The sequence below is a fragment of the Synchiropus splendidus genome, chromosome 12, assembly GCF_027744825.2.
Source record: "Synchiropus splendidus isolate RoL2022-P1 chromosome 12, RoL_Sspl_1.0, whole genome shotgun sequence".
Taxonomy (NCBI): domain Eukaryota; kingdom Metazoa; phylum Chordata; class Actinopteri; order Syngnathiformes; family Callionymidae; genus Synchiropus; species Synchiropus splendidus.
The window spans coordinates 15,648,769-15,666,332 of NC_071345.1; the positions used below are offsets into that span (position 1 = coordinate 15,648,769).

A 17,564-nucleotide genomic window follows, 5' to 3' on the forward strand; every position below is an offset into this window, starting at 1 on the left:
CGTTTTTAATGATCACTCATCAGCGCACAACTTTATTGTCCACTGTTCAGTCGGCCTTCAGTCATTTAGGAAGGTTTTAAAGGCCTCTTTCACCTCTGCTGCTCACGCACCAAGCTGCGCTCAGAACTAGCTGGAAGTGGTGACACTTTATAAAAGCATTCAATCGAACCACTGAAACAAAATCAAGTTTTGCTGTGATGATTGTTGTCGTTAATTCGAAAACATATCTAAAGGGTACGTCGCACGCGTTGAACACGATCTCTGTGACCAATGCAACTGATTTACAAGTACAGTCACAGTAAAGGAGCCACACATTACTGAATGACTGAACACATGCAACACATGTTGGGCAGCAAGCACGTTTCAGGCAACATTTTTCATATGTAAAACTCAAAAACTTCTGAACCAATCAGAGCCCAGGCTTTGCAGTGATAGACACAATGCGTGAAAAACACTAGACAAGAAGTGGAATGGACAAGAAGCTTGTTGGCATTCACGACTCAACAAGCTGACTGAGCCTCCGCTTTTTCTTTCTGCTCGTAATAAGTTTCCACAGAAGACAAATGGCTACTATTCTGCCTCACCGTTCACAATCTTTAGACCCGCCCCCCAGCTGACTGACCCACTTTTTGAACAGGGCGTGGGGAAGTCAATGGAAATGGAAAGGTTCCTGACAACCGGTCGGTACAATAGTTGGGAGCGCCACTGACCTACTGTACCTCCTGGTGGTACACTGATGTTTTTGCATGACGCGTTTAAGTCATCAGATGAGCGGTTTGGCAGGGGTGTGCACTGGCTCAGCATTCTCTCAGTTCTGTTTATTATATTGCATTTTGTTTTTATTTCATCGAGCAAAATTTCAATTGGAAATAGTGAAAAGCGAATGCATGGGCTTCTTAAAAATCTTGACTGCAACTGCGGCCTATTCTTTTACTTCCTATGGGGTTTGCCATAGCCAGTTGGCCACCACCACCGACAAATGGGCGATCATTTATCGTAAACAATTTACATCTGAAAACTATGCCCACAATGAGAATTTAACATCTCATGACACACTCAATGGGCACAAGTGCAAGACGCAGCATTGGACTGTAATGATGCCGTGACAGCGCGACACGCTCTCCGGCTCCGTGGCGTGTGATACCTGACTAAACACTACCATCATAGCTTTGAACATATTTTTAAGACAAGAAATGCTAAACATTGACATTAGAAGATGCTGAGACTCGGAGTCAGGGTTGGGATTGTTGCAGAAGATTTTTTTTCTGGTGCGGCAACAGAACCGTAACATAGCCGCCTGAAATTGCTCATCTCTGCACTAATTTAATTCGAATATTCAAACATTAACACAATCTTTGTTGATATTGGAGACATACAAGAGTAATGCGGAACAGAACAGACCAGTTCAGTTAGTAACTGGTTGGGCTTTCAGCACAGAATGTAGTGAGGAAAACACATGTAATCGAATGAAAATGTATTTATTGTGATTTTTTTAATGTCAGGTTTTATCACCAGGTTGGCATAATATTTGGGGATTTTTTTTTTCGGCCCAGCCCTACCACTACTGTAACATATCCCTCTTTACCACAACCATGAACGCGATCGTCTTCCAGTTATAGCTAATGTTCTTAGTCCGACACAATCCATCCTCTTGAAGTGTCCGAACCTCTGAACATTGTCTCACTTGTCACACAAGTCAGTGCATCAATGGGAAAGCAAAACAGTTAGGATAAATCGCCCATAACAGAACACTGAGAATGTGTGTTTCAAGTGACACTGAAGTTGGCAAAAATGGTGGCATGTCACCTGTGAACGTGGATCCAACATGCAAACAAGATTCCACCACAACTTCACCATTTATAGCCAGAAATAAAAAGTCACAGACAGACAAACACGGTGTGGGATGGGGGGACGGACAACCACGGACATGCGGATCGTGAGACGACAAAACAAGAAACATGCAGAAGCCATGGCGGGGGGTGGGGGGGAGCCCAGTGATTAGCCAATGTGCCACATACTTGTTTGGGAGCTTCAGAAGCGGTGGTGTGAGCGTCAGTACCTCTGTGGAGTCCATTAAAATCAAACCCAACTGTGGGGGGAGAAGGAGGGAGGGAGGGAGAGGTGGGAGACGGGGTGGGGGAGGAGGAGCAGGGGAGGAGGGCATTCGGTTAAAAGCTCTACCAGATCCACACAAGCACATATTTATTCTCTTCCACCAGCCAAACACAGTAGCCACCAGCGCCCTTCGCTAATAGAGGGAGGCTGGCAGTGATGATGATGGTGATGATGATGATGGAACTTGGTGAAGGCAAGTCAGTGATTTAATATGACGCATGTTAATGGAGGCCTCGGGGTGGCTGGCCTTTTCGGCGTGCGCACGTCCGTGCTGAAGACAACTGTCGGTGACAACATTAATTACAGCCTCGTTGAGTGTTTACAGAGCTTCAGCACGAGCGCGTGTGTGCGTGTGTGTGTGTGTGTGCGTGTGCTCACAACGCTGCTTAGAGGAAGCCGAGTTGCATCACTTACCATTTGGCCTCTGTCACTAAGAATCACGGGCAGTGCCACATATCATTCACACTCTCCATAAAGAAGCTACTTATCTCACTGTCGAGTGCGATCACTGCCAGTACGGCTGATGGACGTGACAGGAGAAAGACAGGAGGAGGAGGCGGAGGGGATGCCGGCGGTGGGGAGTGAGATACGCAGCCATAGAGGAAGGCAGGGGACCAGAGGGGAGGACGGGAAGGGACAGAATTCACTAACAGATAAGGGACACAACATGAGGCCGAGGAGAGCAGAGAAGTCAAGTTTAAGAAGTGGAAGGATGAGGATGTTGAAAAGGGCAACGAGAAAAGGGATGAAGTGATGATGGGAGATTGAACAAAAAAGGGCAAAGGCAATGAAAAGGATGAAGTGATGGGATGTAAAGTGATATAAGTTTTGGAAGTGAAATGACATGAAACGTGGTTGTGTTGAGGAAGAAAAACAAAGGAACATCGTGCCAAAGAAGAGGAGGGACAGAAAAGGAAGGTCAATGAGTGTTGACGGAATGTGATTTCGTCAGGTGACTGGAGCGGGTGAAAAAAAACAAATGGATTCTTACAAAAACAAAATGCTTCAATCTCAAAAGAAGGGAATAGAAACGAGAAGAGACAAAGGTGTGAAAGCTACAACCTTGAGTAAAGGAGATGAAAGAAAAAATAAATAAAGTGTGCAGGTAGATAAAGAAGAGAAGTGAGATGAAGGTATGTTTAAGAAAAGGAAAATAAACTCTATATAATATAAAAGTATTTCTAAAGAACGAAAGGAGATTATTAGCAGAAAAGCATAGATTAAAATTAGAGGAAAAAAGACCACATGAATATCAAAAGTGTAGCAGAGAATAAAAAAGGGATGAGATTGTTGAAAGGAAGAATGTTGGGAGGAAACATTGATATGAAAAGAGAGTTGGGAGTTGGAGGAAATTATTGAGGGAAACTCCAAAAACAGGGGCAACAAAGTAGCGGAAGAAAGTGGGCGGCGGCAGGACGACGACACCGCACCAACAGCTCTGTTTAGCGAGAGGCACCGGGGCGCATGCAGATGCATTCCTGAGGTCGGACCGTACAAACGCTCTTCTGCTTCATTAGAATGCACAATTCCATCTCTCTAATTGACATGTGATTAATAATGTATACAATTTGTCACAGGTCAGTTTGCGGAGCACGGATCATGTTTCAGTGTAAAAAATGGAGACAGCTGCCCAGCCGAGGGCGGGGAAGCTCTCGCAGACTGGCTGTCACACGCAGCTGAACAAAAAGATGTGATCTGATTTATTTTGGAAAGTGCAGGAAGGGAGCAGACGTATGGCCAGGCAGACAATGAAATATAGTTGAGGATGTGAATCTGCATGCATTTATTCACTACGGTATATCACACGTGTCCGCGCGGATAAATGGCTGCGGGTGAGGAGATGCGTGGTCACAGGTGAATGAGTGAATGTTGAAGGAGTGGCCCGAAAATGAAACATCTGCTCATAAATAAAGAGGCGACATTACGGATTCGGTTGAACTTTTCCTCACCAAAAAGTTATCGCTCATGGATATATGCTTCCGGCTGAATTTCATTTGGAAATTCTTCAAGATAAAAGATGAGTTTTGCGCTGAGCATTTACCTGTGTGGGATCTCATGTGGGTCCGCAGGTGGCTGGGCTGGCTGAAACTCTTCCCGCACTCGGGACAGAAGTGCTGCCCCTGCCGCATGTACCTCAGCATCCCTGTTCACGAGAGGAAAACACAGGGCATGAGTAGGGATCATGGCAACGCCGGAGAACATTACAATCTCATCCAGTTGAAGGGCTGATATGTCAGTTTCAAATGTCAATCTCTTGTTCTGGGGCCAAATACAGGTGAAGCTTGAGGATTGAGTTTGACACCCATAGTCAGGTGTGAGATCGCTGGGAGACTCCGCCTCTGTGTGGTACAACTGACAAATTCGGTTATCGCTTCCCACCATTATGGAAACAAGGCAATCCTCAAAAAACTATGACTGTGACAATATACACAAAAATCTAAGAGAAATATTAAGAAGTTTGCTCATAGCGTGTTGCTTGCCCCATGATGTCACAATTGAGCGACATTTTTTGTAAAACTATTTACAACAACATTTATGTTCAACACAAAACAAACAGCAAAGCTTCTTCACATAGCAAGTGAACATGTTATTTATGTTGTCATATACACCAGGTGAAGAGCTCAGATGTTTTGAAACTATGTGAAAAACTAAAAACTGATATACGACAGATAAACATGCAAATACTACAATGACATATAACCATGAACAACATTAACTGTATTTTTTATTTTTGGTACATGCACCAGTGGCTGTGACATCACCAGAAAAGTAGCAACAGATGTGTTCTGCTGTTTTTATGACTGTAAAAAAAAAGTCATTTGTCTGAAGAAATGGCCAGTCGCTCTTTGAAAAGTTGAGAAAATAATTTCCCTACAGTGGAAGTGCAAGTTTATAGTATTATTTATTTATTTATTTTCCAGCCCTTTAGCCCTCAAGAGCACAAATGTATACTATTTTATTTTTATTTAATTTTGTCAGTTTAATATTCAATAAAGTTTTCGGTTCAATAAAGTGACTGAATAGCAGCGACTTCAATGCAATTCAAAATGATAGTGATTCTGATGGCCATAAACACACAGCCCTACTCCACACAAAGCTTCAAAACTTCCGCCTACACTTCTACTTTCTGATATCATCTGCGTGAAGCGCATGCGTGACTGTGCTCCGTGTGCTGCAGTTTCTCCAGTGAGAAACATTGGGTCAATATCGGTATCTGAAGTCACTTGCACACAGATTCCAGATTTGTTTCAGTAGATCGAGACGAACAGAATCTTCAGTAGATTTAGCAGCAGATTCCAACTTAGCCAGGACGCGTGTATGTTGCGCTCCTGAATTCGAGTCAAAGAGTGAGTGAGTGAGTGAGTGAGTGAAGAGGTGAGTGAGAACTTCCAGCGAGCCACTGCGGCAGGCTGGATGTGGAAGTAGGTAGCATCAGAAGTGGACTAGTGCAGGCATCATTAGTATGTCTAATGTGTCATTATGAGCCGCTTGCTCCGGGGGCTGGACTGCAGCTGTCACACAGCATCATCTCAGAGGCTGACAGCCAGACACACGCGGCACACACGCACACGCCGCATAAATTACAGGCAATTAAAACGCCCCGGCTGTGATGTGCCCGCTCCGGTGCCCGTGTGTCACATGTCAGGTGTACTTGTGTGTGTGTGTGTGCACGTGTGTTTGGTCCAGGGGAGGCCAGTGAGGCATGTTGACTAACTCTGATGACATGCACCTTTTGCATAATAATTTCAGGTTAAAATAACTTGTTGAGGTTTGGAGGAATGTGGCCGCTTTGTCATGTGACGTAACCAGATGAATAATTTGTTACAGAAGTGTTCGAGGTCTACAGTGCTCACCCACAGTTTTAGGGGTCATAAAGGTCATCGTGTTCAGGTCATGAACGGAAATCTGCCCTTGAAGGTGCTGGTGTTGTTGCTGGGATCTACTTTATGTGTCTGGTTTGGTCAAAAGGGTTTGATCACAGACCCATGATAGACTTTTTTAAGTTTTCAAACGTGGTGCAGTACTGCATCCTCTTCACTACTCCGATTATGTGCACATTAAAAACATGCAGTGAGTACCCACTTTTGCCCCTTTTCTCGGTGACAAGTAAGTTTGTGATAAGGATTTGTGTAATAACAGTTTTAATAGAATGAGAAATATAGAATAAAAAAATGTTATATGGTAAGAACTAGTGTTGTCTTCAACAGCCTGTTTGAATTGTACTTTTATACTACTCTTTATATATTATACTACTTCATATACTGTAAGTTTATATTACATGTTGTCACAGCCAAAATTTTTTTTGTCTGTTACAGTTTCAGAAGCCAAAAAAGCTGAACAATTTAGACTTATTTTGGTCTGAGACAAACATGACACCCATCCCATGAAAGCATGAACATTATCAAGCGCTCCTTGCTTCTATGTCAATATATCTCTCAATATAGGATTTGTCAACGTGGGACAGTGTTCCACAGAAACAATAACACAGCTTGAATGACAATGAAAAGTCCTTCAGTGCCAAACTAAACCCCAAGAACATAAGATATTAAAAGAATTACAGCTTACTTGTCTGTATAAAACATGGTGGAAATAGTGTTTTTTCTGGTGAGCTGCACTTGTTTGAACATGTTTAACACTGGAAGCAAGATGTAAGTGATGAATAAAGACAAAATTATGTCTTATTTTTGTCGGTATCGTCACATGACCAGCATTTTCACAGTGTTCCATCTTGTTTTTACTCATAAGATAAAGCTTCGTTCACATCAATATTTTGTCCTAATTCAAACAAAAGCAATACATGTAGGAACACTGCTTTATTTATTTATCTAATTTACAATTTTGGAAATCATTGAAATCATCTTTTTTTGACCTCACACAAGTCTTCACGTTTTTGTAGGCAGAAGCTCATGTAACTTCATTGGTTGGTTTGGGTTGGTTTGGGCAGTGCTCCTGCTACCGTATTTACAGCTACATGCCTTCAAGGAGTTACGCTAGTGATGGGTCGATGAGGTTTCATGAGACAGTGTACAGGTTTTCAGTGGCCACCAGACGGCACTGTCTGCTGTTCAGACTTGAAGAGCTAATTCAAAGAAACCTCACATCACTTCTGAACCAAAAGCTTGGACGCTGTTTCATCAACCCTTCAATACTGTTTCATGATCATTTCCTCGTCTAGCCATCACTAAGTTACGGTGATTTGGCAGATCAAATCCTCTCAATAGAGCACCATGGTCTGTGATGTATCAGCGCCTATTTTTGACCAGGTATGATTCAGTATTCGCCATGATGGTTGTGATCCAATAAGGTCGTGTGCACACATTCAGCGTGGCATCTGAAGGAGTTTTCAAAAGCAAGCTGAGCACACACACCTCTCGTGCTGACTGCTAACAGGCCCAGAGGGGTGGTGGCTGCTCCAACACAAACCCCCCCAACAGCCACATCAACACGGCGAGCACAGACTGGTGAGCACCTGGGCAGTGCCCACCAGCCTTTTGCAGATATTTGCGAGTTTGTTTTGCGGAGATGGAAGGACACAGCAGGACACGTAAGACAGGGAGGTGGAGGAGGTGACAGAGAGTGTCTCTGGCACTCCGACTGCTGGCCTCTGGATACTCCACTTGTGGGCCGCCAGCCCTTCTCACTGATGCACTAATGAAAGATCAGACAGAGCTGGACGGAAAACACGGGAAGACACACGCTCATGTTGGGGAGAATAAAGGGGAGAAAGAGTCTGAAAAAAGGTCACTTTATAGCATGTGACTCAAAGGGCTAGGCGGACGCTGACGATATACGCCTGGACGGGTGACAGCGATGTCACGTCCGCTCTGGGGCTGTTGTCTTTGACCCCCAACTCAACACAGCCCCAAATTGACCTTCGAGACACAACTGAAAATGGGCAAATAATACCAATGTTCTGTAATGACCATTTCCAAAGCAGCTGGTGGGGTAATTATTCTGTCTCATCTCTCTCGGTGCCTCTTCTGTTCCCACTCGCTCGCTCGCTTTTTTTTTTTTTTTTTTTTTGCCCTGTTCCGTTCGCATCTGTGTGTGTGAGTGTCTCATCAGGCGAAGCCGTGACCTAAACAGTTTGTGACAGCTTTCTGGGAGAGTGGAGCTGGAGACTAGGCATGCCTCGCAGAGCTGGGAGCAGCAAGGTTCTCTCACGTCTCTCACACGGGAGCAACACACACAAGGCCCCCCCGCCTTTTTTTTTTTTTTTTAGGCATCCAAAAACACATGTTGGCCTTGCCTTTTAGCATCACTCAGGAGAGCGCTTGTTCTGTGTATTAAGTCGTCATCATTCATAACCTTGTCTGACTGGACACGTGCGATTGTCTGTCAGTCACGTCCTGCCAGATGGCGAGTGAGCGCTCGGAAGAGAGCAAATGAAGTACATGACTGTGGTGCACAAAGCTTGTCACAGCCGATCGATTGCACCAGAAGAAAAGCTCAAAAAACAAGACACAGGGGAGCGCTCTTCAATAACTCCTTAAAAGTCTGAATATAATCACAGAAAGTCAGAGAAGAGAGTGCAAACCTGTTGGATCCAGCAGTGCGTTCGCCGGCCCCCAGCGGTGGTAGAGTGCCGCCAATTCGTGGGGGGTGTAATTCTTAAGAAAGCTGAGGATGTCTGGTGGCATGTCCGGCGTCTCTCCAACTGGCTCCGGCTTCACCTCTGCATGTGGCTCCGACAGCAACGAAGACAGGGAATTATGCAGCATGCTGCTGTGGTAGGCTCTGTAACCGTGCCCAGCTGTGGAGCTCTGGTTGATGGTGCTGGGCTTGGAGGCGCTGGCGTGGGAGCCGGGGTTAGGGGAGCCCTTGGCTCGGCTGTATTCTGGTAGATTACGCTGGCTGGAGAGCATGAATCCCAGGCCTTCCTGAGGCATCAAGTATCGGTCAGAGATCTTGGCAGCTGCCGCAGAGCTGGGGCTGGACACCGCGGGCCGGGACTGGGCACCGGTCTTCCTCTCGGAGGCGGATGACGCTGCCCCTTGAGGGCAGTGATCTAACTTAGACTTAAAGCGAGGACTCTGGACCTCCATTTGTCTGCCACTGCTGCCAGGTCGGGCTGGCGTTCTAAGCGGTTGTGGAGCTGATGGGGGTCCTCTGGAGGACGAAGCACTCGAGGATGAGGACTGTGTAGCTGTGTGCTGCTTGGTTCTCTTTGCCACCTCGCTGGTGGAACTGGGGGGTCGTGTACGTTGGACACGCTTTACTTGTGGCAGCGGTGGACACTCTTTACCCTCTAGAACTGGAGGGGGACCAGTACGTCGGCGGTCTTTCAAACCCTTTGGGATACTTTTCAGGGCCCACTTAGGTGCCAAATTGGAGCTGCTGCTGTTGATCCTGTGAGCGATGGTCTGGTGCATCCACAGCACCTCGGGGTAGTGGGTGGAGTGGGCACAGAGGGAGCACTTGTGCTTGGGGATGAACTTCTCCTCAACGGCTGCAAAGGCTGTGCCCCTGTAGCCCTCAGCCCTGACACACAAGTCCACCGGTGTCATGCTGGGATCCAGTGCCGAAGTCTGAGACGAGGGGCACTCTGAGTGGGGTGGAGAGCTTTTCAGACCCTGGAGAAGGGCCATCTTCAATTTGGGATACCCACAGGGTGCCCCTCTCTTTAAGCAGGGGTCAGAGCTTTCAGCAGCAGTTGGATGTTGAACTCTGACGTGGGTCAGGTAGACCTGCGACTCGCTGGTCACAAAGTTGCACTGACTGCAGACGTAAGGCTTCACATCTACAAGAGGAGGGAATGAAACAGAACACATCAGGTACCGGCACCGCTGAGGAACTATCTCTTAACAGATATTGCTGATGTAGTTTTGCAATGGCGCCAGCAGATGGCAGCGTTAGCCACATCAACAACTGAGGACACAACAGGAATCTAACATGGCAAATTAGATTACGTAACCATTTATAATATATGATAGCTTGTATTTTTAATATAAATACACGTAATAATGTATTATTTAATTATGAATTATTTAGAGCAACGTTATTGCTCGTGTGTCAAAGTGTGTACCAAACTTTGTACTTCAGTCTTCTGCGACATTTAATTCTACTAATGAACTAAACATTCATTAGTTGCTACATATTACTATAATAAACGATTGCCGCAAAATTGTAGAAAAAATGTTCGAGTCAACGGGATTTTTAGTCTTAATACACGCAGTACTCCATTACCTCCACAAGGTGGCAGAACTACACCGCTCTGAAAATAGATTCCGGCTGTTTTAAATCGACATTCTGAGAAAGTTATTAAACTGATCAGTGACATTTCATATATATTCCGGGTCATAACTAGCCAAGACACAAAAAAGGCCTTTGCTAATACAGATCATCGTGACATCTTACGAGCGCACACACAACTATTTGCGCAGCAGGATGAACCAGTGAAGCCAAGAATCACACCATTGCACTTGCTGCTCGCCTTCCCCTTTTTGACAACAATAGTAAGCAGCCATCTGTTTTGCATTTTGCTTCCTGTTGGCAACAGGACTCAAACGCACACGCACGCACACGCACTGCTCAGACTCAGCCAAGGTGAAGCCCTGCAGCCAAACAGGCAGTTTTAATTCTTTAAAGTCCCCTTCATCAATACTTCGACTAAATCCATTTTTTTTCTCGCTTTGTTTGACATAGTCAATCCATTTTCCCCTCCATTTATAGACAGTGATTAATCTTAAAGGAAAAGTGCAACAAATAAGTGCACTACATGACACTACTATTTGGTCATATTATTATCGTGTAATAATGCAGCGAATAGCTGCTTCACATTCCAGAAGTAGCCATTTAAGATCCACCTATTCTGATCGGCACAGTATTTTTTTTTTCAGTGGTTTGTTCGACACGCTTATTTGTATCTGCTGAGAGAAAGCCCAGAGTACTTAGCAGCGCTGATCCTCCAGGAGTCCGTCCCTGAGTGTTTGCATCCAGGTGACTCTATAAATATCCGATCCCTCAAACATCAGGCCGCCTGGCTGACTCTCTGAGGTAAGACGAGTGGATCAGCAGCAGTGTCACCGCACTCAATCAGAAGGGAGGTTGTGGAAAAGTCACATTGAAGACGAGCGAGTAGGATGAATGTTTTGATGGCTCCATTTTGGAATGGTCGAAATGACAAGTAAACCTCTCAGTCTTCTCAACCTCAGGCATGGTTTGATGATGTAACCTTAATAAATGAGGCTGTAAAAAGTAATGTGCTGCAGCGTGATTCACTGTGCAAAGGTTTCCCTTGGGAAAAAAATGTGCTTTTATAATACACATTTTCTTCACTGGGAATATTCATTTTCTTCTTGAAAAACTCTCTGAAACCCAAATATCACTTTATATTCTACTCAAGACTCATCCTTCCATTCATACAGAGACCTTTTAAAAAGCAAATCAAAAACTAAGATACACAGTCAAGAGCTCGAGAGGAGTTTCCTGAGACAGGAAGAGCTGAAATAGCACACAGCTCGATCAAGCCTGAAGAAACGCTGCTGCTATTTCTGAGTGGCTGTACTGACAGGAGAGAAACAATCAGAACAAAAGCATCAACATTTTAAAAAGGCGGGTCAGAAGTCCTCCAATACTAAACATGAGGGAGTTTATATGCATTACACACGTCTGTGTTTGACTGTAGGCATCCTTCCACGGGTTGTTTACTTTGGCTCCTCCGTGTTTATTGGTTGTGGAGGTGAAAAATATGATAGGCATCCCAAAAATGCCTGAACGCTCGACTGCTGACGTAAACTTCAACAGCAGCGTGTTGTGTGTTATGTTGCCTTCATACATGATCATTTGACCATAATACTAATTGCTGAAGGGGGAAAAATGTTAACCCCCTTTCTAATGAATTAGCCAAATTAAATAGAGAAAAAATGCAGTATCATCATTCCGCCACAGGAGGCCTCTATTACCCCCATTGAAATGATGTGGGAGACTTTGTTTTTTTAAATGATTAATACAATGTAAAGGAATATTTGGCGCAAAAATGAGTATTTGAAGGAATGAATGAGGTCGTTTGACACTTCATCTTGAATAATGAATATGATGTATTCTTTTTTTTCAGACAGTCAATACAAATAATGGTTTAAAAATGAAACTGTAACTGTTAAACGTCACATAGAAGGTTTTGTTTCAGGGGTTGTTGTTTTTTTTAACTATATTGCTTAAAGAATCTTTAATCTAAATCTAAAATTAAAAAAAAAAAACATCCAAAGTGATTGGATGGTGATGCATCTGTGCAACTCAACAGCCATTTGCTTCGCCAGTGCTTCTCAATTATTCTCCGTTGCTTGTAGGAAGAGCTAATCCGTATGAATGTCTCACCTGCCACTGGCTCCCCTGAGTTAGCAGTTCCCATCTCAGATGCCTGGTCCCGCAGCGTCGATGCTGGTGGAGAGTCTCCATACCCTGGAGTGCTTGGTCGACTTGGTGAGCCGGACTCGAGATCGCTGGTGGACCCCCACTGGTCGTTTCTAGCCATTCCCTCTTTGTCCACGGCTGACGCTCTGCTCTCCTCCTTCCTGTGGACCCGCTGGTGAACAATCATCTGGTGTCGACTGCGGAACACCTTCCCGCACTCAAAACACTCGTTGGATTTGTTGGGCACTTGAGATTGGGATCGTCTCCGGTCCTGGCGAGACGACGGTCTGTATTCCGAGTCGCTGAGGCTGTCTGGGGTGCGATCGCCGGAGGACGCCTGGCTCCCCAAGCCAGAGCTGCTGCGCCGGCCTGACCCACGTTTCTCTTGACCCTGTATGACATATTGACTGCTTTCCTTCTCAAACACGACAGCAGCTCCGGTAAGATCCTCCTCCCCATAACCATCTTTTTCTGAATATTTGTGGCTGGTCTCCACAGGCTCCACAACTTTTCCTTTAGTCGCCAAATGCCAGGCCTGGTAACTGCATAGCGGGTCAAGCTCTGGGATTCTTTTCCCCAGCAGCTTCTTCTCTCCCCCATCTTCCTCCTCCATCTTCTCTTCAATGGGCTGAAGGTTTAGGTAGTCGAGTAAACGTCGTTTAGCAGCAGGTGTGTCCTCATCATCCTTAATTTGGACCTCATTCTTGGACTTTCTTCCATTGTTGAGGCTGTGGACTTTATCATGAGCCCTCAGACTCTCTTTACTGTGAAACAAGTTTCCACATTTGCTGCACATCTGATACACAGACGTATTAGTGGTGGTAGTCATTTCGGGATCCTGGGCTACATCATTGATAGTCACTGGAAGCTCGGCATATTCTGATTTTGTCCTTGACCTGGATCTGGTGTTGTGTGTTTTCATATGGGATTTCAAAAACCAAGCTTCGCGAAACCGCCGCCCGCAAATCCGGCAGTTGTGGTCAAGAATGCCTGCATGTTTTTTCATGTGGGATTTGAGGAACCAGGCTTGAGAGAAGACTTGCCCGCACGTCTCACACGGAAAGGTCCCATCGTTCTGTGGCTGGATTGGGTCCGATTCGGCGACGGCCTCATCCTTCACAATGGGTTCGTCTTCTGCGTCGGCAGTGATGTGGACCTTTTCAATATGGCTGAGCAACTGGTCTTCCCGCTGGGCTTCAAACCCACAGAGGCGGCAACAAAAAGGACGCTGGTCTCCGGCAGACTTCTCTCTTTTCATGCTCCTCACAGGCACTTTTCTGCGGGTCTCCTCTCCACTGTCTCCGCCAATCATCCTGTTGCAAGCCGAGCTACTTTTGGTCGGACTTGTTCCTCCATCGAGACCTTCCGAAACTTTCATCTCCACCTCATCAGCGCCTCCCTCATCGTCTTCATTGCTGTGGTAGGTGGAGAGTGTCCCCAATTTGTGACTCCGGATGTGAACTTTGAGGTTGCCTTTCTGAGAGGCCCTGTGGTCGCAGTAAGGACATTTGTACGGTCGCACACCTGTGTGTCGTCTCATGTGCTGCGACAAAGAACTGAGGAAAGGGAAGCTACGTCCGCAGATGTTGCAGTCAAACGACTCCTGCAGTTTTTCTTCTCCAACCGAGCCGTTTCCATGTTTGGCTTTGTCAGTGGCCAGCTTCTCCTTCTGGTTCTCCACCTCCATCATCTCCACACGCTCACCGGAACTCATCATGCACAGTTTACCTGGATCTTGTACACCCCGCTAAAGTGAAACTACTGCTATCTACAGAGACACATTTAGAGATACCGTGTGTAGTCAACAATCTGGTCGAATTAAATTATTGTAGCATCCACAGAGATTAATGCAGCCGCTGTCCAGTCACCGTAAACAACACTGGTCCATCTTCATTGTGGTCCCACACAGCTTAAATGAATCATATTCATTGTTTTGGACGCAGATGTATGTGCTCCTCATTCCATCTTTGAGTACGTCCCACAAGGTTTGTCCACCTGAGGAGATACAGAAAGAAGTACTGTTAGTTCATTGAAACCCGACATCATTTTTAAGGACACAGCGCCACCTACTGACTTCTAAAAATTGAATGAGGTAGTCAAGTAGACAGCCAGGGATGGAATTAAAATTTTTGACCCTTATTTACCATTTACTGCCACAGTGTTGAGTTGCATTAATAACTAACAGCAGCTTAAAAAAATGTATTCAATGTCTGGCCCCGCAGCACGTGACATCCCAGCAACACGTACAACAGTTTCGGCAGCACAGTATCTCAGCATCTCACTCTCACCCAGCGATCTACCACTACAGTAGCACCTATAACCCTCGCGTCGGCCATTTTGAATGGCATTCGACTTACGTCCAATCTGACTTACGACCGGTTGGTAGGAACCGATCCCGGTTGTAAGTCGGATGTTACTTGTATTTAAGGCTTGGGTCTCAACTGATCCACAGTTTCGGACCCCGGTTTTTGTTCCAACCAAAGACACACACATTGGTGAGCTGAAACAAGCAAAACCAGACTGCCAATCTGATGACAATGTCTTCAAACACTTCAGGCCCTGTAAGCACCAGTTTGACACCCCTGATATAAAGTATCATGTCCTACAAGCATTGCTGTTTGACAGCCTATGCTATAAATACACACGTCTAGAATGAACCAGGAAACTTAAAGGAAAAAAGTCTCTCTTCTGTCAGGAAGCAGAGCATGTGGTGAGCACCACTATTATAGACTGTCCAATAAATCTGCATTTTGTTTGGCACGCGACTTCGTTCCCACCCCTTGCGTGAGTTTTACGGGTTTTTCTAGTTACTAAAGGCTAACACAGCTTCAGTCACTCAGATCAGATTGAACATATGTGAATTGGCCCCCAACATCGCGCCCAGTAAATAGTGCACACTTGCATGTGTGAGTGGTGGAGGGCTTGATGCTGCCTCTCCGCCGCGGCTGAGTCAACACTTTGCAGGAGCATAGTGGCCGGGGGCAAACGTGTTCACGTCAGCAAGATCAGCAGTGCCACAACTAAATCTCTCCACTCCCCGCTCCAATAGTGGCCTCATACGCTCGCCTCAACTGACACTATCACATGACAGGGATCTTAAGTACACAACAGGAAGTGGCTCTTCAGACAGCTTCCTTTGCTCTATTTCTCAAAACCCAACTGTGACGCTCAGGTGATTGACGGTTAGCAGGATCCATGAACGTGTTCCTCCTCTGCATAGAAATCTCTTCCACTCTCCAGGATTTAAAGAGTACCAGTGATGCTTGAAATACAAATGAAAAAATGAGTGTCAGTGTTATTACAGGCTATTATATAAAGTGTCAAAGACGGGAGAGTAAGTGTAAGGCTGTAATTTTAAATGAATAATTGTTCGTAATCACAAGTGTATGACATAAAGCGGGAGGTCTGTCGCTGAAGAGCGATCATAAATCTTCATTGCCAGCTTTCCATTGTGTCTACATTTATATTATGATCTTTTATCCTGAATCAGTCTTTCATGTTCAAGCCAGAAGAAGCTGCGACATTTCTATAGAGCTACCGTAATTATTGGACTACCAAGTCGCACCAGTCAAAAATACATCAGGAAGAAGGAAAAAAAACGTCACATTTTCAGGGCACATCTATTTTACGTAGTTGGTTTCATGAAGCGGTAACACCACAGACGTCCTCCCGATGTGACGCGTAATGGAATGTAGCCAAGCAGTGAGCTGAGAAACAAGGACGCAAAGTGGGTAGTTTAAGACATTGTTTGAGATGAGAGTGAAGATGCTGGCTTTTCATCTTGGGAAGTAAATAAATATTGCTGATCTGTAGCCGCTCTCACTTCTCCCGTCAGGTAAATGGGCTGTACATGTGAGGTTCCACATGAGCCGCAGTAGTGTTCCTGCCATTTTGTCAGTATGATGTTGTGGTGCGACAGAATCAGAAGATTATCGAAGAGCATAAAGTAATGTTTACTCTGTTCGTTCACTGAGAAATAACATTTAAGAACATGTGAAATATGTTTCAACATATACAATTCGCAGTCTAGGTCACAGTTTTAGAGACACTCCAAAAAATGAATGAGATTTAATATTTATGCCTATTAAGGAATATAAAAGATAATATAAAAAAAAAACAGCTGTAACAAATGTCAATGCATTTAAGGAGTTAGTAGTAGTCAAAATGTATTCCAATCACAAAGACGAGCTAGCTTTGATTGATGCATGCAAATGGAGACATAACTTGTTTCTGTAATATTTGGTTATAAGTGACTCTCTTTCAAGCTGGCAAAAGAACAAGCTAGACCACATCTTTGTGAGTTTTGTGCTTCTTTTTTGAGTGTTCATATCAGCTGATAGCAGATCTAGACTTTAAGTTAGCTGCTATCTCTTCTCGCCAAGATTAAAATGCTAATGCATGTCTTGACAGATGTAGACTTTTTAAGTTTTATTATTATTTATTTTTAAGTTTTATTATTATTAACATAAGGTCAAGTACAACATAAAATATTTTTGATGATAAAAACCCCACGGGAGTGTCTTGAGTCATACATTGGCTTCATTTAATGGATAATTTTGCTGTTCCTATTTTTTGTTTGTTTGTTTATTTCTTTGTTTGTTTGTCATTACCATTAACCACACCGTTACTCGGATGATTCAGACCAACATCAAACTGTCCGCTAACAAATCTTATGAATAGACATCTGCTTCTTAAAAAGGCGAAAACACAGAGTGACCACACATTGTATGGACTCCAAGCAAATCAATACGTTCACATGGACTCATTTAATATTGATATATTCCTCTTGTCCAGGAAAGTAATCACATCCACGCTTACACTGATTTAAAATAAGCGTACGAAGCAGAGGCAAATGCTTGAAAATAAAACACAGCTAAATGCTAATATGACTGACAAATGCACATTTCTATAAACAAGCTGACTTTGCTATGTTTGTAAACCTTTGACCCTATAAATGCTCAATCCCAGTTAGGGACTATAAAGAGAAAAAAATCTCCTTAAATTTTATGAAAATAAATAAATCTCGACTGGAGATTCTCTACTGGCTATATAATAAAATGCAGTATTTAACGAAAGTCAGGGGATAACTCACAAAT

General features: G+C 44.5%; 1 protein-coding gene across 5 annotated transcripts in view; it reads right to left on the bottom strand.

Moving 5' to 3' along the window:
- LOC128767982 (zinc finger protein 516-like) overlaps positions 1-17,564 on the bottom strand; it is an 85,135-nt gene that overhangs the window by 4,699 nt on the left and 62,872 nt on the right. For 4 of the 5 annotated variants that reach the window (XM_053880437.1, XM_053880436.1, XM_053880438.1 and 1 more), the window contains 3 exons: positions 12,433-14,463; positions 8,654-9,856; positions 4,157-4,258 (listed from right to left, as the gene is read on the bottom strand). In XM_053880437.1, the coding sequence (XP_053736412.1) occupies positions 4,157-4,258; positions 8,654-9,856; positions 12,433-14,185 (3,058 nt within the window). In that variant the 5' untranslated portion in view covers positions 14,186-14,463. Of the gene's footprint in view, positions 1-2,018; positions 2,090-4,156; positions 4,259-8,653; positions 9,857-12,432; positions 14,464-17,564 lie in introns of all 5 variants that reach the window. The other variant, XM_053880439.1, reaches the window with a different exon arrangement.